The sequence below is a fragment of the Phoxinus phoxinus genome (genome assembly GCF_949152265.1).
Source record: "Phoxinus phoxinus genome assembly, chromosome: 5".
NCBI lineage: Eukaryota > Metazoa > Chordata > Actinopteri > Cypriniformes > Leuciscidae > Phoxinus > Phoxinus phoxinus.
In genome coordinates, this window is record NC_136880.1 from 36,670,602 (window position 1) to 36,692,959 (window position 22,358).

Below are 22,358 nucleotides of genomic sequence, written 5' to 3' on the forward strand. Positions count from 1 at the left end.
CACACATAGTATAATGCGTATATAATGCTGCTAATCACAAATCCGCATTAAGCCTCAGTTTGTGGAATAACACGCGGGCCGGTGCGGGCCGGGGCGGGTTTTGCGGGGGTTTGTGTGCGTGAGCGCGGATTGGTGGAGCGCGCAGAGGAAGCTTGTGCTTGACAACCAGCGAGCGCCAGAGACAACAAGAGCCTCTCGCCCTGAAACACGGAGGAAAAAAAACACCAGACAGCGCGTGTCGACACACCCTCGGTGGACCCACAGAGGATTTCTGCAATTCGCGTATATGTAGAGTTTATCAGGTGAGATTTGAATCGCTCTTCGCGACGCTTATCGCTGTTGTTTTGAGGATAGGCGAGGCCGGAGAGGCTGCTGCTGCTCCGCCTGGATGACACACTCTCCCCCCGCAGCTTCAGAATAATGTAACGTTAACGTTAGATATGGGTGGATGTCCCCTCTCACTGGTGCTTGATATGTAATGTGGTTTATCTATGAAATAATTAATGTAAGTGGTCAGATAAATGCATTGCAATGAGTTTATCCTGATCTAGCGATGGGAAAGCATGAGAAAGCATATCTGCGTTTCCCATAGTGCAAGGTTGGGGCCCGGTGTTGTGGCTTAGTGGTTAAAACTAAAGGGTTTAAAGTTAAAATTCCCAAAAGCACAATTGTGCTGGTTGTAAAACTGTTTTCTTCTTCTTCACATTTTCCTTCGTTTCCTATGTGTGCATTAGAGCATCCTCAAATTAATAATATTATTGTTTAATATTATTATTGATTAATATTATCGTTTTCTCATTTGTATGGTTGTAATTATTTTAGCTTTCAGCGATAAGGTATAATTGTAAAGCATAAGTCTAACTAGTGTTTTTATTAGTTATTTGAAAGGATTTAAAACAGGTTAAGTTGGATGTGAAAACATCTGCTGAGAAGAGAATACTGTTTTGTTTTGGGTGGTGTCAGTCTCCTCCCATGCTTGTGTGTTTACATCTGCAATTTCTGGCATGATGACTATTCTTTGTCACAACATAGTTTGGTATTTTAATTAGAAGCTTGTTGTCACTTTTTCACTTGCAGTCTTCAAGCAATACAGTGTTTTACACAGTTGCTACATCAGAGGACTTTATATACGAATATATGAATAATATATATATGAAATAATAAATAATTATTGGTAACACTTAACAATATTTTTCAATTAGTCAGTGTTAGTTAATGCAATGACCAACATTAACTAACAATAAGCAATACATTTGTTACAGTATTTAATAATCTTTGTTAACATTAGGGGCTAATACAAATATAGGGCATAGGCTATTGTTAGCTCAGGTCCATTAAATAGTATTAGCATTAAAGTTATGCTTTAGAAATATTTTATTTTATTGTTCATGTTACAACAATAAAAAAAAACATAATATCATATTATTATAAATAATTTAGTAATTAATTAATTATTAATAATAGTAAAAAAAAATCAATCTAAATGATTGCAAATTAATTTCCTTTGTTCATTTAATCTGTTCATTTGCATGTTATATCTTATGAATGATTCGTCCATGTGTTTAATGTTGTTGTTTTTTGGACCTTGTAATATTTAATCAAATCTTCTCCAATCATTTAACCCGTTGAAACTCCGCCCCTTTTTAACTTTTAACGGCAAGCGTGCATTCAGATCTGCCTCCATCCAATCAACAACTGATGGATAGAACCAAGAACACATCCTACAACTCTGATGTTGTCACAATACTGTATGTCACAATAAAGTTAAAGTACTACTTCAGTTACATTGCGATTGGCACATTTTTTTTATTGGTTCACGTCCCTTAGTAGTGGGCCCTTGTTCAAGCCCTACAAGGCCTGAGCACCACTGGTCGCTTGAGCAAATGTGTACTATAACTGTTTTGGATAAAACCATATTCTAAACGAAGTGTTCATTCTCTCATTCTTTCTGTGAAAGCTTGCCACCATGACGGCTGAGGAGATCATAAATGTAAAGGAAGTGGAGATCATCAAGGTGATGCTGGACTTCCTAAACTCACGCAAGCTGCACATTAGCATGTTGGCCCTGGAGAAGGAGAGCGGGATCATCAATGGCCTCTACTCAGACGACATGCTCTTCCTCAGGTATGATCTACTGTATATGCACCTTAATCTCAGGCAGAATTCAAATCAAAAAGACCACTGGCATATATGGGACATCTAATGTGGCGTCAACATGAACCAATAATATAATGCTTATATTTTTGCCAATTTATAGCAGTTTTACTCTGCATTGAAGCTAGAAAATCAAGCATTTGTTTTACTTGAGTCCTGCAGTGATGACACATTTTTGACACATCACACTGGTTTCATCGACAAGAACCCATTTGGATTTTTCCATTGGCTTTTGGATTATTGCAGAAAATAAGCTCTGTGGCCAGCAAAAGTTTGTGATACTTACACGTTTTGTTCATCATGATTATATTCTCACATTAACAAAAACTCTATGGGTTTGGTCCGATCGACCAAAACGCATCTTAATACCAGGTCTAAACAGGGCTACTGTCTGACTGATAAGACAACTCCAGAGTTTTACCACCAAGAATTTGCATGTAGTTTGTCTCTAGTGATTATCACTATTTGAGACAGTGTAAAACAACATCAATTCAGATGGTAAAAAATTAAATTTTTCCTTTAAATATAGTCTAAACTCTTTTATGTTCTTAGTTTGAAGCTGGTACTATTATTGTGCTATTATGAGTCAAGTTGTCTAGGCTAGACGCACTCTTTTTCTCTCGTTCTCATTCATTCTCCCCCTGCAGGCAGCTCATTCTGGATGGACAGTGGGATGAAGTGTTACAGTTTATTCAGCCTCTTGAGTGTCTGGATAAATTTGACAGGAAAAGGTGAGAGATCAGCTCAGAATCTTTCCAGAATTGCAACCCAAATAATAGAAACTCACTTGCACTTAAATGCACTTAAAACAAATTATTAAGGCAACTTTTACCCGTTAAAATTGTATAATTTTGTACATGAACGCTGAATATTCAATTTATAACAGTGAAAATGATGAACTCTGCAAATTATGTAGGCCTATATGAATATTTAAATAAAATCAGACACTGCTGGTTTAACTTCACATGTATGAGCATTTTTCCATGGCCTCTCAGGTTCCGCTACATTGTTTTGAAACAGAAGTTTCTGGAAGCTTTGTGTGTGAACAACGCCATGTCTGCTGAGGATGAGCCACAGCATGTGAGTAACATCTATTCATCAAAGAATCCTGAAAAAAACTGTATTACAGTTTCCCCAAAAATATGAAGCAGCACAACTGTTTTCATTATTGGTAACAAGAATAAATGTGTGTGTGTGTGCGCACCAAATCAGCATATTCTGGAGGATCATGTGACAAAAATATTTAAAAACCTTACCGACCTTAAACTTTTGAACTGTAGTTTATATATAATAATAATCTTTATAATAATCAACAGTAATGTGAACCAAACAAGATTATTATATCATATAGAAGATGCATGTAAACATGCATGAAAAGTCACATGGTTTATTTTGTTTCTGCTAAGCTTATTTTACTAGCATGTAAATCTTGAGAGATTATCATGTCCAAAAAACTATGGTAACACCATGTGAGAAACTGCTTAGAGCTTGTTTGTAAACCAGCTTTCTTAAGCTTCTCTCTCTCATTCTATCTATGTTCAGTTGGAGCTGACCATGCAAGAGGCTGTGAAGTGTCTGCATGCTCTGGAAGAGTTTTGTCCAACTAAAGATGACTACAGCAAGCTTTGCCTTCTCCTGACGCTGCCCCGTCTCACCAACCATGCCGAGTTCAAGGACTGGAATCCGAGTACGGCACGCGTGCAGTGTTTTGAGGAGGCCTGTGTTATGGTGGCGGAGTTTATTCCCGCTGACCGAAAGCTGAGCGAGGCGGGGTTCCGCGCCAGCGCCAACCGTCTATTCCAGCTTCTGATTAAAGGCGTACTGTACGAATGCTGCGTGGAGTTCTGCCAGAGCAAAGCCACCGGAGAGGAGATCACAGAGAGTGAGGTTCTTCTGGGTATAGACATGCTGTGCGGGAACGGCTGCGATGATCTTGACCTGAGCTTGCTTTCTTGGCTCCAGAACCTGTCGCCCAACGTCTTCTCTTGCGCTTTTGAGCAAAAGATGCTCAATATCCACGTGGATCGGCTGGTTAAACCTGCCAAGGCCACTTACGCTGACCTCCTCACTCCGCTCATCAGCAAGCTCTCCCCGTATCCCGCTTCCCCTCTCCGGCGCCCGCAGTCTGCAGACACCTACATGACCCGCTCTCTGAACCCAGCACTGGACGGCCTGTCCTACGGTCTCTCTGGCCAAGAGAAGAGAGGTGCGGGAACAGACGGAGGGAAAACTTCTCCCATGTCACACTCGTTTGCTAATTTTCAACACCTGAACCGCAGTGTGATGATGGAGAATTCAGGATGTCACAGCATCTTTGAGGAGTCACCAGAGAGGTAAACATCATCTGATACACCTGTATATCTGCATTCGAGCTTGAGAAGTGTAACCCGTTTAAAACAAACTCCAGAATACTATAAACCTTACATATTTACATGGTGAGCACTAATTATAGTGCGAATTAGTTGATTATTTGCAAATTACCTGTAATTATTAAAATGACAATGACTTAAATGAATAAAGAGACAACATTACAGGTTTTACTGTATTTTTGATCAAATAAATGCAACCTTGGTGAGCATAAGAGACTTCTTTCAAAAGCATATTATAATCTTGATTATTCCAATTTGTTGTTATTGTTTAAAACACCCTGTGGAAAAAAATGGCAATGTTTGTTGCATTTTCAAGGCTTTTTCAATTCAGAGAAATTTTGATGGGTGTGGTAGAGAAGAAAGCAGAATCTTTTCAGAACCTAGTCATTACAAAGGTGTGTAAGGTGTGCGTCTGAAACAGTAATGTGGGCTCTCTGGTCTTGCAGCTCCAGAACTGAAACTCCATCTGATAAAATGTTGAGCTCACCTGGTCCTCAAAACTCTCGCCCGGCCTCTGCCCCGGGTCAAGATGCTCCAGCACCTGGTTCTGCAGAGAAGAATGAGGTATTTTGTCAGTCAATGATCAATCCATTGATATGGATCAATCCATTGATATGGATCCTGAACATTAGATAAAACGATACTTGGCTACTTAACTTATATTTGGAAGAGCAACATGCCTAATAATTCAGTTATGCGAGTATAACTCCCACACACTCCTCTCTAGCTTGCTTCCTAATCTAGTTTTCAAATAAACCTGGCATTGTATTTTACGAATATTGTTGGCTCCTTGACAAATTGCTTTGTTCGTCTCTTGTAAGTCTCTTTGGATAAAGCATCTGCTAAATGCATAGATGTAAATGTTATAAAACTTTAATTTAGCATTCAAATTGAAGTAAATTTTTAGTGACTTTCTGATTTATTCGCTCCAGCTGTTGTTATTAACATGCTTTTTAATTGTCTGTGAGCAGTAGGAGTTTGCATGTGCACTCTCTTCTCTCTCATAAACAGCCTGTAGCCCTGTTCAGGCAAGCTCAGTTACTGCTCAGTGCTTGCGATTTATCACTGCATAGCTACAGAGGGCTTGGATTGGCTGTTTCCAAGCTAAAGTTGCTAGGCATGTGTTTGTGAGGGGACTGTATGAGCAACAATTCTAGAATGTTTAATGATAAAGTTTGTTTTTGTGTGAAGAGTTCTAGAATGTTGACCTTTATAGAACGCTCTTGTATGAAGGGTTCTAGAATGTTGACTGCCAGAGGTTGTGATGAAAAGAGTTCTAGATTGTTCACCATTGTTGTCTGGAATGCTGATGTTTAGGCTGTTGTACGAAGGGTTCTAAAAATCAAAAATTGAATTGGAATGTTGTGCTATAGAACAGTGTTGTTTTAGTATCATTAAGACACTGTTACACCGTGTCTACACAGGACCCGACCGTTGTCGCGTCTCACCGCGCCGCAACAGCTAGGAGATTTATTATCTAAAATAGTGCCCAAATACTTATAATGCTCAACACTCTCAACACCCATTTCATTCATAGTTGTTTGTTTATACTGAATCGATTGCTTCCAAGAGCTAAAGTCAATAATTATCTCTTTGGTTTAAAGAACATTAAGTTTTAAAAAAGCATCCTGACTACAATCATTTGTATACAAAATAAATATTAGGGAGAGAGGACACATTCAGAAAGACAGTCATTTACTTAACCTTCTGTGTTCTCTGCACAAGGAAATCTAAAACAAGATCACAGCGCATCTCCTCATGTCCTTCCAAGTTCGTTCTTTCAAGGTAGCCTGGCAAGACTGGTCTTCAGGAGAACGCAAGTCTGTTCTTTGCGTTCTTAGAATTGAGAAACAGCCGATGTATTGATACCTCTGATTGGTTCTGAGCTCTGTCACTCACAACAAACAGTTTATTTCCAGTCTGAGATTTTAATCTGTGGTAGTAATCACTGTAGAGCTGTGATCATGTGATGTATTAAATCTGTTCACCAGACTAGAAAGCGAGTGACTCCTCTTCAGAGTCTGTCTACTCTTAAACTTTGAGGGTGAAATGGGAGTGACTTTTCAGCATTAGGCTTTAAAGTCAGAAATAGAAAGTTGTGATAGTCTTTTCTTCCCTATTGTAATGTATATCCAAGTGAATGGGCTTCTTGAACAAGAACAAATTTAGGGTGAGACATGATTCTCTCAAAAGACAAAATTTGCTATTGCTGAGATGTCATGTGAGTGACAGGTTTGTCCCGCCCTCGTGTCAGTAAACACGACATCAGAGAAGAGATGTCGCTGCAAGAGGGAGTGGAAGTTATTTTGGTTAAAGATTACGAGGGCACACAAATTAATAATAATAATAATGATGTCCATGAATAAATAATTTATAATTAACACAAAAAAAAATAAGAATTGTCCATTTTGATTTCATGGTGACTTTAAGATTCTCTCTCAGTTACACCTCATCTCATCTTTGTCCCCTCTGTTTCTGTGTAGTTGTGGGACTCCACAGAGCAGTTTCAGGAGTACTACCGCCAGCGCTTGCGTGTCCAGCAACATCTGGAACAGAAGCAGCAGCAGCGGGAACTCTACCAGCAGATGCTGCGAGAGGGCGGAGTCCAGCAGCACGAGGCTCCGCCCACCGCCAAGCACAACCTCACAGAAGCCTTCCTTACCAGGTCAGCCAAGCTCCACGTCACCGCTAACATCACAACCAAAGGTCAGCGTTTGTGTCTAGAGCTGCACTGATGTACAGCAAACCGGCTGAAGTTTACAAACACAAAGACGCAAGGTGAAATCTGATGCTGCTAGAAGAAAGAGGGTGGGGTGCCGAGAAAAAGGCATGGCAGGTTCAATATCAAATGAAAGACTAATGAGATGTAGATGAGAATGACCTCAGGGTTTTACAGATGGTGCAGCGAGCAGCCACAGAACTCGAAGTGGGAGGAGGATTCCCTAAGGAATACAAACACATATACACACACATGACCTGTTTTACATTTGTGTGCTTTCAACTCACATTTACAGTGTTTTATTTAGTACCAGACAGGGTAGTAGCTTGTATTCATGGTTTCCAGGACAAATTTTTATGGGTGGCCAAGGCCATGCTCCTCCGGTCTGACAAGTAGGCAATACCATCCATGACCCCATGTTTTTTTAAGTAATACCTGAAATAGTCAATGTTTTCATTACAAATTATATTGTCAGCATAACAATTTGAATGAAAAATCTAAAATATTAGAATTTTTATTTGGTTTGTCTTCTTTTGCTTCAATGACAGCAGAACTCAAGCTGATATTGAAGTTTTTATTTTTATTTCAGCTTTAAAGTGTTAGTTCACCCAAAAAAGTTAAATTCTGTCATCAATTATTCACCCTCATGTCGTTCCAAACCCATAAGACTTTACTTAATCGTTTGAACACAAATAAAGCTATTTTAATGAAACTAAAAGTTTTTTTCAACCTAAGTGTGAGTAAATAACGACAGAATTAAAAAAAATGTAGGTGAAATATCCCTTAAAGTTATATTTGGTATTCTGAATATTTTTGAACCTTGCCTTTTTGTGAGTTTTTGGTGGACTCTCTTAATTATTTACTGATGTTGCATGAGCTGTCACTCAAATTACAGACCCCTCAAAAACCCCTACAGGAAAACTAGTTAAATGTAACGATGCAATCAGAGAGGGTTCTGAGAATCACTGAACTCCTTTTAGAACCATGTTCTCTTGTTTGGCTTTGATACTTCTTTAGTTCTGTTGCTGTGGTTACGGCACAATCGTAACACAGAAACATAACAAAGGGAGGTTTTGGAACCGTGCCGTACCGTTCCATTGGTTATGTCATCATTAAAGGCCACAACCATAAATAATGCAGTGTGTCAGAGGGGAGGGGAGGGCAGAAGAAACATTCATTGTTCTGTCAACAGAAGCCGTACTGGTCTTGACTTGTGAGTTATTAAAGAAATTTAGGATATTAATTTGAAAATATATTAGGACAAGTATAGCTTATTAGGACAAATCTAAAACCGAATAAAAACCTATTCTGTGTTCACACTGGCCTCATGCCATCTGCTTCAGGGGATTTTGAGGGGGAAACCCCCCTGACCACAGGGAAATAACCAGTTGTGTTAATCGTGGTTTGTGTTTGGCAGAGATTAAGATGAATATCAAATGAAAGGCTAATGAGATGAACCCCAGGCTTCTACAGATGGTGCAGCGAGCAGCTATAGAACTGGAAGTGGGTGGAGAAATCCCCAAAGAAAACACTAATACATTTCATAAGCTATATGCACTTTGATGTGTGTGTTATTAAAAAAGCAACTGTGATCATCAGTAATGTGAACTTAAAAATAAAATCTTTTGAGCAAGCTTAAAGTTAGTCCTATTTAGCCAAGCATTTAACTATTAGTATTAGTTCATTCTGGTCACTTTGACAGGAAGCAACTGTATGAGCGACATGTAAAATGACCAGTGGTCATATTCACATACAGTTTACACATATCTTCTCTAAAGTGTAATTGTTAATGACTCAGATGAAACCCTGCCTCCACTTGCAACCAGGGTCCAGAGCATGTAAAAATAGTGCAAAATACGGTTTCATGGCTTGTAAGACATATTTATGCATGGCAAATGTTCTCAGTTTACTTGCTAATAATGGTAAAAAGTTCATTTTAAAATTTAGCTTACACAATTCATAAAGCCAAATTGTATTTTTGATTTAAATAGGATCTTTTGATTTTGAGAAAGCTCTTTTTTTTTGTGTGTGCATGGTCAGTGAACAGTCAGCGGGCAGTCTGTGGGCACCAAGTTGGCTCTAAAGCTTCATGTTTTTGTATGTATGTGTGCAGGTCTATTCAAAGACTGGAGGAGCTGAATGTGGGAATGGATGATTTGGGAGAAGAGGTGCAGGCTCTCTCTCAGCAGTGTAATGGAGGCAGTAACAACAACAGCGAGGCGATAGATGCCTCAGCCACGCCACAGACACAGGAAGTGGTTGGAGGAGCCAGCGATGTGGTCACCAGCACTCCTCAGAGGTCAGCAGGTCAAGCAGCCTTCCCTCCACCCACCCAGTCTCCTGTACTGCCCCAGAGGTGAGAAGAGACCAGTTCTTTAACTCTTCCAAGTCACACTTAATCGATTTATCAAAATCATTCATAGAGTTTAAAAATATAAATATCCTCGTGAATCCTGAACGTAAGATTGTTTTTGAGAAAAATTTGCTTTTTATTATATCAAACTCGTGAAATTTACTTGGTAATGTTTTTAGTGATTTGTCAATGTTTAGGGTTCTAAAAAGGTTTTCTTTTCACCTGCAGTGCCCAAACTGAAGACAAAACTGAACTGAATGACAGTTTGACCCGCTCTAAAGGCCCAGAGGTACAGCGTCTCCTACAGCGCAACTTAGTTAACCCTATAAAGCCTACTGTGTCATATTTGATACACAAATTGATAATTCTTCAAAAATATCAACATGATCAAAACATTGCTGAAAACCTGTTTACATGCCTTCTCTCGTCTGATTGATAGTTCATAATTTTTAGCAAGTAAAAGACCTTTTAGTGTAATTCTAGAAATGTCCCCTTTCAGGTCGTGCTCCACGTTTGCTGTGAAAAATTATTTTTATAAAGTAAGCTTAAATATGACTTTTATATTGTTAATCATATTTCAAAAAGAACACTTTTTCGACTGATGCTACTTTTTAGAAAAATCATGTTAAAATGTGAGCATCAAATATGGCATGGGTATTTTTTATTTGTACATCTTTCAATCATCATTGTATTGCATTATATGTTTTGCCCCAAAACAATTGAAACTAAAACTAATTGATCATAAAAGTAATCATTTAAATATCATCCTACTAGAACCTATTATTGGTAGTTGTGGATTGGCAACTGATATTTATAGGCATTTTATGTAAGGTAATTTTGCTACTCTGTTATAAAGAGCTCATTATTTACAAGCTATCAGAATTTCATACTAATTTTGGCCATATAAATAACAGCTGCACCAAATTGCATATTTGCCTCTGAATTAAATTGGTTTCCCTCTTTGAGTATGTGCTCAAAAGTCTGATTTATCAAATTAGATACTCAACAAAAAACAAATATGCCAAACACATTATGTTTCTTATGTCAGGCATTACAGGGTTAACATTCACTGAATAAAACATTCTCCCTCTGAAGGCTTTAGTGTTGGTTTAATTACAGCTCTAAAACTTCTCAGATCAAAAACAGATTAGGGATTTTTCTGGGATTATTTGAGATTAAATGAACATAATCTTCAAATAACCCTTCTCACATGCAAAATGTGTGTTTATATGCGTAAATTGCAGAAAGAGACGTCTAAAGCCAAGTTTGTGATGGTCAACACCCTGGAGGATACGCAGGCGGTCCGCGCCGTGGCCTTCCACCCCACAGGAACATTATATGCGGTCGGCTCCAACTCTAAAACGCTGCGCGTGTGTGCCTACCCCGACACACTGGACACGAGGTCAGCCGCCCACACACTGCATTAAAACCTGCTTAAAAGATCTGAATCAGATACGTGATAGATGATGGAATTCAAGCAAGGGAAAATCCTCATTTCAGCCACCAAACTTTAATTTAAAAAACTAGAAAATGAAAAACACGATGAAGTGTCTGAGAAATGAGCAAGAGTGCTGTTTTTGCCAAATAATTTTGAACGATTCAATGATCCATTCATAAAGACAGTCACTTGCTTTGTTCCTGAATGAATAAGCCGTTTGAATGAATGACTCAGTGACTTACAGTTACTTGCCGCCACCTACTGGCTGTTTTAGTTCAAGTAAAGTATTGCTTGAAAAAAGTATCATAGTTGAATACTTAAAATATATATATTTTTTTACATTACTGCATTATTAACGCAATCATAACTGCAGTGTAAATACATTTAATGCCACTTTAGATGCAGCTTCTGTGCCACTTCTGTTTGCAGTGCAAACATGAATTTTGTTGATACTGATTTCATTTGATTGGTAACAGCCTAAAGTGTTTTATTATTATAACTTAATTATATTGTCTAGTTATCAACAAAACCCCAGAAAATAGAGACATTTTTTGTCAATATCCCTCACCCTATCCGAGTCTTGTTGTGAACGATTCATCAGTGCATGTTATTCCAAAGAAAAAAAGTTTTTCTTGTAATTTTTCATACAAATGTAATTTGTTCTGGCTGAATCAACAAAGTGCAACAGTTATTTTGTAGGGAACCAGAACCTTTTAATTGACATATTAATAAGATGTCTTTATATTGTTGTTTCTCTCAGTGGCTCGGGCACGAGTAAACCTCCTGCAATCCGCTTCAAGAGGAACAAGCATCACAAAGGCTCTATATATTGTGTGGCCTGGAGCCCCTGCGGACAGTTACTGGCCACCGGCTCCAACGACAAATACGTCAAAGTGCTGCCCTTCAACCCTGAAACCTGCAATGCTACAGGTGAGGGGAGAAAGATTGCAAACCAACATTCATGAATCTTCATAGATTACCGGTAACTGAATGTAGTTTGGTTGAACGACTTGTACTCTATATATTAAAATTCAGGTCCTGATCTGGAGTTCAGTATGCATGATGGGACTATCAGAGATCTGGCGTTTATGGAGGGTCCTGAGAGCGGAGGGGCCATTTTAATCAGTGCAGGAGCTGGAGACTGTAACATCTACACCACCGACTGCCAGAGAGGACAGGGACTGCATGCACTGAGCGGACACACGGGTACAACCCCCCCTTTATATTATATATACACGCAGATCATAAATATTCTCGTTCTTATATGTGATGTGTGTGTGTTTTCTCTCTACAGGTCATATTCTGTCTCTGTACACATGGGGGGGCTGGATGATCGCGTCCGGCTCTCAGGATAAGACCGTGCGTTTCTGGGACCTGCGTGTTCCCAGCTGTGTGAGAGTGGTGGGGACGTCCTTCCAAGGCTCAGGTGGGCTTCACCTCCTTCACTGCCTTCATTTTACTCTTTTAGCACTTTGCCTGCTGAAAAATGCACATAATTAAAATGTCATTCCATGTCAACTCAACCAGAGATTCCCGGCTAAAAAAAAATATTTTAATAATTTCTTTTCTGGTGAAAGACATACAGTACATAAATGAAAAAGAAAGACAAAATATGAAATGGCATGGATGGATATTTACTGAGTAATCTGATATTTTGTAGAGGGGGTGAAAATGACCATTTTCACCTGAGATCTGAATCTGCCAAATTACAGGGGGTTAAAAATGACTTTAGGAAGATGGCAGAATTATTATAATTTTTTTACAGAGATTGGTAGGTTTATTACCGTAGTTAAATCTGTTGACTTAAGCTATCGTTGTTGCATTATATGCCAATGTTGACTGTTCAAAAGTGGGAAAAGGCACCCCTAAGTTTGCATCCCTGTAGTTTTCAACCATTGAAAATTAATAAAATTCAAACAATTTGAACACAATAGCGCCCCCTGCCTTGTAACACTGGAAACACAGAAAGCTGGGAAATTCTGTCAATGGTGAGAAAAGAGTTTTTGAATTTTAATTTTTTTTTTTTTTTTTTGCTTTTCATCACTATTTATGTTGTCCTTATTCAGAATTTTTTTTAACAAAATCAAAAAGTTATGCCAGGGAAGTTTCCAAAATGTTGTTTCGACATGAAATGACCCAGTAGGAGTTTCTGATGGTTTTTGGTTTTACGTGGTTTCTAGCTGGTCTATGCTGGTCACTTGTGCTCATTGGCTACTTCAAACTGGTCTAGATGGTTCATTAGATTTTGGTGGGGCTGAAATCTTCTTGGTAGCATTTTGGTCAAGCTATTTAAAAATGGTAGCAAAACAGCTACAGTATCACAAAAAACAAACCTGAGCTGGTATGACCTGGTTTTTCCAGCACTGAAACTGTATATCTGACCTCATTCACTGGGAACATCGTATGGCTGCCATATCACATACTAATACGCTTTGCACGTTTGGATATTATGTTACAAGATTTAATTCACTTTCAGGACTGTGTTATTTTAGCATCTTTGAGATAATATGGTTTTTATTCATATTTTGAATCAGTTTTTATTTTTATAATTTCTGTTTTCATTTTAGTTGAAGGGTTGGTCATTTTGTTGTGTGTTTTTGTAATTTTTATTAGGATCTGAAATATGTTTATATATTTTGTATTCATTTTTATTTCTGTTTTGGTTATTTTAGTGCATGAGGTTAACTACTAAATGAAAATGACTAATTTTGCCTTGGCAACTAGCTGAAATAAAAATGTTATTACAGTTAAAGTTTATTTTATTTTGACTAATAAAAGTTTTTATGGCTATGTTTTAGTTAAGTATGTTTTAATTGTCCAACACACAGTTTATGACATTATATTGCCTCTTTATGCCCCATTCAGAAATATTGTGAGAAGTTTTTGACTAAATAAAATGAATATAAATCTTGTCTCCACATTTACACTGTAGGTAATCAGTTTTGGTCAGTTTTGTTGATGTGTATATCTGGTGTGTGTGTCTCAGGCAGTCCCGTGGCGTCGGTGGCGGTGGACCCGAGCGGGCGTCTTCTGGCAACAGGGCAGGAGGACAGTTCCTGTATGCTGTATGACATCAGAGGCGGGCGCATGGTTCAGACGTACCAACCGCACTCCAGCGACGTCCGGTCGGTGCGCTTCTCCCCCGGGGCTCATTACCTGCTCACGGGATCCTACGACACCAAGGTCATCGTCACTGACCTACAAGGTGAGATCGCCTCAGTTTAGTGTTATTGAACTGAATACATCAAACCAGTGTTATTTTAGTATCATTGAGATACTGTTATTCATATTTTGAATCAGTTTTATAGTAATTTTATATATATATTTATGTTTTCATTTTCATTTTAGTTACAAGTTTTAGTACTTTTGTTGTTGTTTTTTATGTCTGTAGTTAGTTTATTTTATTTTAATTTCAATTTTATTTTAGTACATCAAGTTAAATGAAATGAGAAATTTAAATAAACTCTAAGTTTTTATTATATTTTATTTAACACATTTTGTATGGTTTTAGATTTTGTTAACTATAATAACCCTGCATTAAACTTACTTTTATATTTATTCATTACATTTTAATTTATTTTACTAAATTTGTACACATTCATAGACTGCAACCCAGTTACCTACAGTATAGAAATTAATTTTAATTATTTTTTAATTAAGTTTTCAGTGTATTTAAATCCAGATTACATGGAGTTGAGAGAGTGTTAAGAGTGCATAATGTAAAATAATTTAAATGGAAAAAAAACAATAAAAGTATTTAGTATTAATACTGTATTTTTGGCATAATTTTTCACTTTTTTCCCACATATTCGGTGTGTGCCAAAAGGATAACACACACAATTTTTTTTTATCAGGGTTTCCAGTCAAAAGAAAAAAAAAATTAAATAAGAATTATTATATTGAATATATTTTCCCAGTTATGCTGTTCTGTACAATATTAACAGTAATCAGTTTGCTCTTTGTGAGTTTAATCTCAATCAAATATATATATATATATATTTTTTTTTAATCTGTATAATATCCGATAATCTCAAATAACTGAAGTTCATTCATTGGTCAAAAAGGGCGGAAACCTGTTTTATAGCTTGTGGAAGTGTCAGCTACACTTATAATGCAGTGTATAATCTATGCAGATGATGCAGTGTAAATATGTATTTTAATATTTTTGAAACATTTAAAGCAATGAAGTGAGTTTTTGATCATTGTACTGTATGTGTGCATCAGGTGACCTGACGAAGCCGCTGCCGTTGACTGTAGCGGGAGAGCATGCGGATAAGGTGATCCAGTGCAGGTGGCACACACACCACCTCTCCTTCTTGTCCTCCTCCGCTGACCGCACTGTCACACTCTGGACACAGGCCACGTAGAGCCAGCTCTGGCCACTAGAGGGAAACGACACGTTCATTTATATATGTGTGGCGCTGTGCTTCAGTTTTATTGGTATGATTGTGTATTTATTTTGTTTCTGAACCTTGAGTTCTGATTCACAGTGTATGGCTGAGATAAATGCAAACCCTTTTTATGAACATAGTAACTGATTGACTGCTGGTGCCATGTGTCTGTGTGTCTCATGATCCTGAGCCATATTGGGATGTGATGCTTTGCTGTAGTGTGCTTGGCTACATATGCGCTTCCATTCAGTAACCTTTATCAAACACTGAACCCCAAACCACACGTAAGTAGGAAAAACACAGACTCGGTGGTGTCATGTGATCTATTCTGTGGCCTTCCTGAGATTTTATAGCATCTCTGTGTGTCCGCTTTCCACAATCACAGTGCGTCTGTACTTGCCTGTTTGAATCTAACCTCTGGAAATAGATGCAGTTTTCTTTATTTAAGTCATTTCTGATGTATCATTGCAAACCTCTGAGTGAAAACTGTAAGAGTGGAACATGTTCGAGTGAGATGTACATGCAGTCCAATGCTTGGCTGAAATATGGATATTTTTATGGCCTGCTGCAAATACTGTATCGAAATTCAGCTGCTTGTGCAAATATCAAAACCAAGTCAATGTAAACTGCCTTTGTAAATGCTGTCAAGTAAGTCCGTCATTTGAAGTGGTTAATGTTTGCATTTCACTGTTTTTGCTTGAACGAGTTTGCAGCCCTAGTGAGTGCCTCTGAATTGATGGCATGGATCAAAGTATTGAGTTTTTACATGTAGATTTATGAAGGGAATCTAAACTTCAGTCTATATGTAGTGCAGAAAGAAACATTAGATTTAATGTTTTGGGCATTGGCACATAGGCTTGTTAAAATTCAATTAACAAGTGAAATAGTTTGATACTATGATCTTGCACTAATATTTGTCTCCCATTTGTTTGGGTTGTTTATGTTGTATATTTTCTAATGATATAGATTTTATTATTTAATCTTAATAGGTTTTTGTTATTAATGTTATTAATTTTAAATCAAAGCCAAACTAACATTTTGACACGTCTATGCTAATAAGCAGCCCTCACTTGAAGTCATGTAAGTGAAATATTGTGTTGTTCCTGTGTTCCTTTCTTAAATGATATTTGGACATCAGTGACTACATAAAGGCTCATGGGACAAGCTGTTGTGTCTGAATAAATAACCCTATTCTCAACTATGGCTCCATTCATTTGCATTAAGCACTAGTGGTTCAAAGACTTTTTCAGTTTCTTGATCTTGATTGATTCACTTTAACGGTGAAAACATTAGATTGTTTGGTCACACCACTGAGAATGATCATTCATTTTAGAACCATCAATGGGCAATAGACCATTTAAAAGCAGAAGTCATAATAAGAGAATTCAGTAATGTAACAATGCAGTGACGTAAAGTGATGGCAGAAAAACAGTGGTAACAAGTGGAGGAAGACGGACAAAATGCTTTTGAATATCAGAATGCAAAAAAATGTCTTCATTTTTACAGAATACCGTCATCGAAAACGCCCTTTGAAGCTAAACGTAGACTTTTATTTATGCAAGCTATTATACAGACTGACTAGAATCTAGACGATCACCCTACTAGACCATGAATTTGATGAAAACAGTAACTTAGGTCTACAATATTCACATTTGCATGGGACATATTGTTGTCATGATTCTGCCATCTAGTCCTTGTCTTTCTTTAAGTCTTGAGGCAGGATCATGACAGACCCATGTTTTGTGTGCAAGCACATGGCCTTGTGTTTGGGCTGTGTGCTTGTGTTGTCTCGTCACTCAACCCCGCACCCTTGTTCTCCTCGTTAGTCATTATTGTTTCATCTGTATCACCTGCTGTCGTCATTATTAGTTTCTCTCCCTATTTAATCATATACAGTATATAAACGTATTTAATAGCCTGGCTCCGCCCTCCTACGTACTTCCGCTCAATTTTCATTTTCCTTCAGTACTAGGTCTGGGATTGTGGTGTATTTCTTTGGTTTTCTGAAATCAAAATTTCACCGGTCCAATCAGCGAACAGAGGGAGTGGCTGAGAACGATGACGTTGATGTCGTGCGTTAGTTTGAGTTGTAGTTCAGTAATGGCAGCGGAGAAAGATGCGAGCGATCACTGATCACTACACAGCATTTGCGGCAGATCCCAACCGAGCGCAGGGGCGTATTGTTAATGATTAGACCCAGCTTCGACAGTTGACTGAATACATTATAACTACAGTGTCAAACATAGGCGATTTGACCATCGATTTTGGTGGGGAGTGGACGCGTAGGTTTCGTCATGACATGAGTCATTTTGTACCCACCACTTTTTTCTTTCTTTTTTTTTTTACCTCGAGCTCAATTTAGTCGTTCTGCTGCTGCGCTGAGTACATGCTTCTCTGTTCATAACACTGCAACAACTGTAACATTGGGATACGTTTGGGGGAGGGGTGGTTGGGCACGCGGCATGAGAACCGTGGGGACTCAACCCACAGCCGCTCCGCTGCCCTGCTCTGCTGAAAATGTGAAGTAGAAACGCTTAATAATGTCAGATAGCCTAAAGTTTGACTTTTTTTAGAACATTTGACCTTTGTTACATGGAGGAAAAGCTTCTTTTTTTAGGTGAACATTGAAAAGCTTTATTTTTTTAGGTGTATAGCATTAAATGATCAGCATAAAAATGTTTATGGCTTTAAAATAGCCATAAACATTTTTATGCTGATCATTTAATGCTATAAAGACAACATTTGATACATCAGCATCTATAGTTATTCGACTTCAATATATTCAAATTAAAGCCTTTATATTAATACAATTATTTTTTTTTAAAACAAGGAATGATTTTACAGTGTTTGCAAAGTAAACAAATTTGAGATTAAACTTTGAAAATCCTCCATTGACTTACATCAGTGATGGTGTCACAATTTAGTGTCATACTTGCCTTCATGTCATTTAGAGATGTCTTTATGCCTTTGATTGCCTTTACTGTTCATTTCCTTTCACAACACATTTAAATAATTATTGTGCATCTGTTTTTACATTCCAGGAAGTTTTTAACCTCCTTGATAAATTGATTACTTGGTGAATTGGTTTACATTATTCTTTTTATTTCTTCATTTTGTAAATGGCATTATTCTTACCTGACAAATAAATGACTAAATTTGATTATTCTAGACTCTGATTTATCTCTAGAAGTTTAAAAGGTGTCTGGTGTGTTAGCAGATCGATGCCCAAGGTAAGAATAAACCAAGGCCCATGATCTGAATGAAGCAACAGACTCTTCATCTGGTGCCTTTAGTCCATTACTGGTACCATTTCTTTCTCCTTGCATGAATGTACACAGCTAGTAGAACGACCTTTTACTTATGAGCGAGGTTAACCTCAAGCTATATGTGTTTTCGAATGGTTGTAATCTTTTGCAGACGTGAATAAAACTAAAATAATGATGGCCTTAATATTGCTTCCTTTAGCTGGGACATTTAGTGATATTCTATATAGCCTATCAGAAAAATGTTGAAGGTAAAAATGAGTATTATTTTATTATGAATTCTGACTACATTTTTTCATTGAAATGTCTTTTTTGTACTTTTTAGTGACTTTTTTATATTTATATTTATAGTATAGTAGGCTACATGACGTAGTAGCCTATATTTTACAGAATCTGTCAGTTATTTCTCAATACAATGTGTACAATGTACAGTGTTTTGCAAGACCTAAAGGCATAAGTCATAATGACTTAAAATTATTACAGAATAGATGTCTGAATCTTTACGGGTCAATACGGATATTTGACGTTGCGATTTATATCTTTACTTTATTCTGTTTTGCCAGTATTGAGGAAGACAGTGACCATCTCTTCTCAGTTCTTAGTGTATTAGTTTATGATGATGAAAACAGGTAATGCGCTTTATTTTGCCCTACACACACAAATATTTTTAATGAGCCAATGAAATTCCAGATTTCCAGTAAAAAAAAAAAAAACATACACTGCACTACACATCCAGTGTTTGGAATGCATTCTAAATGTTCTTAGAAAGAACTCATCGCTCAAATATGTATTTGCATTCAAATTCATGTTTAAACGTTGTTTTTTTTAGGTTAGATATGAGTCATAGACGGAAGTCTGAATTTCTCACGAAAATCTCTCTCCCTTGTCAAGCAGCTCTGACTGGAAAATCCATCAAGACTGAGACGTCAAACAAACCACTCAATGTTGGCTTGCCAAACTTGTTTCATAATTTTTTACTTAATGTTTTGACAGTCTGTCTTTGGACAGCACACTTTGATCATATATTATGTGTCAGGTCCGGGCTGTGACATGATAGTGGCCACACAAAAGGATTTTTATTTCATATCTAATGTGCCACTAACGTCCCTCATTACTGATGTAACAGGTACAGAAAGTGTACTGTTAAATATATGCATTAAGTATAATTCACACAAAATTGTTCATTTACATACACCTGATGACTGCCTAAGTGAATGAGTGCCTTTCCCCTTTAATTAATGTGACGTCATAAGTCAATATAATTTCCTGTTCTGTCCCCTCCTCTTCCTCTTTGCATTGGTGATGCAGTGGAGAGGTAAAGCAAGGGCGACTCTCACTTAAGAGGCTGATTACATTTGTTTGTACATCAGGAATAAAATCTGTGAAACTGCCGCATGCTGTCCCTGATTCTTCATTCACGACCGAAAACACAACGCAGACAACAGACCAGTTACACTTGGTGCCGTGATCATTTCGGATCATCAGATCAGCGCTTCGCCGATCGCCGTGGGTGCGTGACGGCTCGCCTGCTTCGCCGATCTTCTTCCTCATTGCAATCGTTCGTGGCGGCTCCGTGCTCGCGCATAAGGAGTGCGCGTGTGTGAGATGAACAGCGTGTGACATCGCGGAACGAACTGTCGCATCTTAAAGGAACGGTAAAGAGTCATTGACTTTCTGATAGACTTTTTCTCTCTCTCTCCGGAGCACTTTCGTTGGTGCATATTGAACGACAGGGACTGTGATAAGCATCGCGGGACGCTTCAATGTCCTTAATGCATCGTATCCTTTATCTATACAATATATAATCAATGACTGTTGATGCATCTTAAACAAGGAAAATAGATAATTTATTTTGAGAAAAGATACACTTTATTTTCATCAAGAATTTTGATATTGAAGTGTTTTGAGTCATTTTTTTTTCCATATATTTCCTTGCGTATTTGAAGTATACTTGAACTTTTCATCAGTTAAGGTTACACTGTTTGTAACATATATTTTTCTGTCATTTTTACATGTTTTTATCTGTTTTATTTTATTACTTGAAACATGTTTGAGGATTCTAGCAAAGACGATTTCAGTCCTGTGAAACGATCTAATGTCACTTTTCCATTGGGTAGAGGTGGTGGGTCTGAAATGTATCGAAATGAGGGTGTGTCTGAATTTACACGTTGTTATGGGAGAGGGAGAGCGTTAGCTAATTTGGGACTCGACCATGTGCACACAGCTGATTCAGCGATTGGTATTTCTGTAGGTCCAGCAGCTAGCTCCACCCCAATCATGCGCCCTGATATTGAACGTGTTGTCACTCCTGAGTCATTAGGGGGCATCATTTCAGATCTGGCTCAGAAAATAGGAGAGAGTATTTCAGCCAGCCTTAACCTTGCACACCAGCCCATCCCAGTACAGCCTAATCCAGCGTGCCAGTCTCAGCACTCAAGTGAGGACATTGATAAATCTAGCCTCAAGGTGATAGTACAGCAAGATGCACCACCTCCGCCATTCTTCAGGGGAGATAAGAGCGATTCATTTACTGTGCACGAGTGGGAAGATATGATGTACAGTTATCTGGACAGAATGAAATGCAGAACGCAAACCAATGTCTCTGATCTCATCACAAGCAGATTGGCTGGTAAAGCGAGAGATGTGGTTAAGGTGTCCCTGCGAAGCCGTCCTGAACTGAGTGCCAGTGAGCTTCCAAGTGCAGTGTTTGACATACTGAAACGCAACTTCAGTGAGTTGTCTTACTCTAACATGCCTATGGCTGACTTCTATAACACTTTCCCTAGAGCAGATGAAAGTCCCATGGATTACTGGATACGGCTTAACAAGGCCATAGATGTTGCTGATGAGTGCTTGCGACGACGTCATAAGAGTGTCGAGGATCCCGCTGCTGAAGCTGTCATGATGTTTATTTCACATTGCCCAGACCCGAGTCTTGCTTTGTCTTTTCAGTTTAAGCCAGCTGAGAAGTGGAGCGCCGCTGAGGTCCAGGAGCGATTGGATAGTCATCAGAGGGATCTAAAGAGAGTCTCTTCTCGGATGCAGCACACAATGTCCTTGTCAGCTTGCAACCAGTGCACTGTTATGGCAGACCCCAGTTCTGTGTCCAGTTCTCCTCAGCAGCCTGTTTCCATGCCAGCCCAGTCACTGCCTCCAGTAACTCATCTTAATCCTAATGCTGTTCCTTTCTCTCCAGACACCAGCCTTCAGCACATGGTTGCCATGATGGATAGAGTCCTGTCATTATGTACTGCCTCTTTACCTTCATCCAGTCAGGTTCATACAGGCAAAACTTCACATTTCAAAACCAACTTAAGCTCCACATGTAGGGTCTGTAGATCCAAGGAACACACCACGTACGAACATTGTAGACGTCAGAGGCTATGTCGTCACTGTCTCAGTCCTGGCCACTTTAAGATTGACTGTCCTAAAGCAGCATGCCCTGTGGCTCCCTCAGATACTGCTCAGTTAAACTGAAGAGCCCATGCGATGAGAGGGATAGCATGGGCAATTTAATTAAAACCTCCCTCACAGATGATGTGCGAAATGTTTTTGTTAACAGCTGCAAACTATTGTCAGAAGACAAAACAGTGTTATATGTGGGGTCTCAGAGAGTTGATGGGGCAAGTGAGTTGTTTTATGCTCCTGTGACAGTCTGCGACCATTGCACA

General features: G+C 38.3%; 1 protein-coding gene across 1 annotated transcript; it reads left to right on the forward strand.

The window, feature by feature from the left end:
* The first annotated feature begins 49 nt into the window (after positions 1 to 49).
* wdr47a (WD repeat domain 47a) lies at positions 50 to 16,621 on the forward strand. The gene is made up of 15 exons (XM_079613861.1): positions 50 to 302; positions 1,958 to 2,124; positions 2,802 to 2,885; positions 3,150 to 3,234; positions 3,697 to 4,487; positions 4,970 to 5,087; positions 7,007 to 7,188; positions 9,356 to 9,598; positions 9,824 to 9,884; positions 10,840 to 10,997; positions 11,794 to 11,963; positions 12,069 to 12,239; positions 12,328 to 12,459; positions 14,020 to 14,238; positions 15,258 to 16,621. Exons 2-15 carry the CDS (start codon positions 1,967 to 1,969, stop codon positions 15,398 to 15,400), a joined length of 2,715 nt encoding a protein of 904 aa, XP_079469987.1. The 5' UTR covers positions 50 to 302; positions 1,958 to 1,966; the 3' UTR covers positions 15,401 to 16,621.
* The last annotated feature ends 5,737 nt before the right edge of the window (positions 16,622 to 22,358 follow it).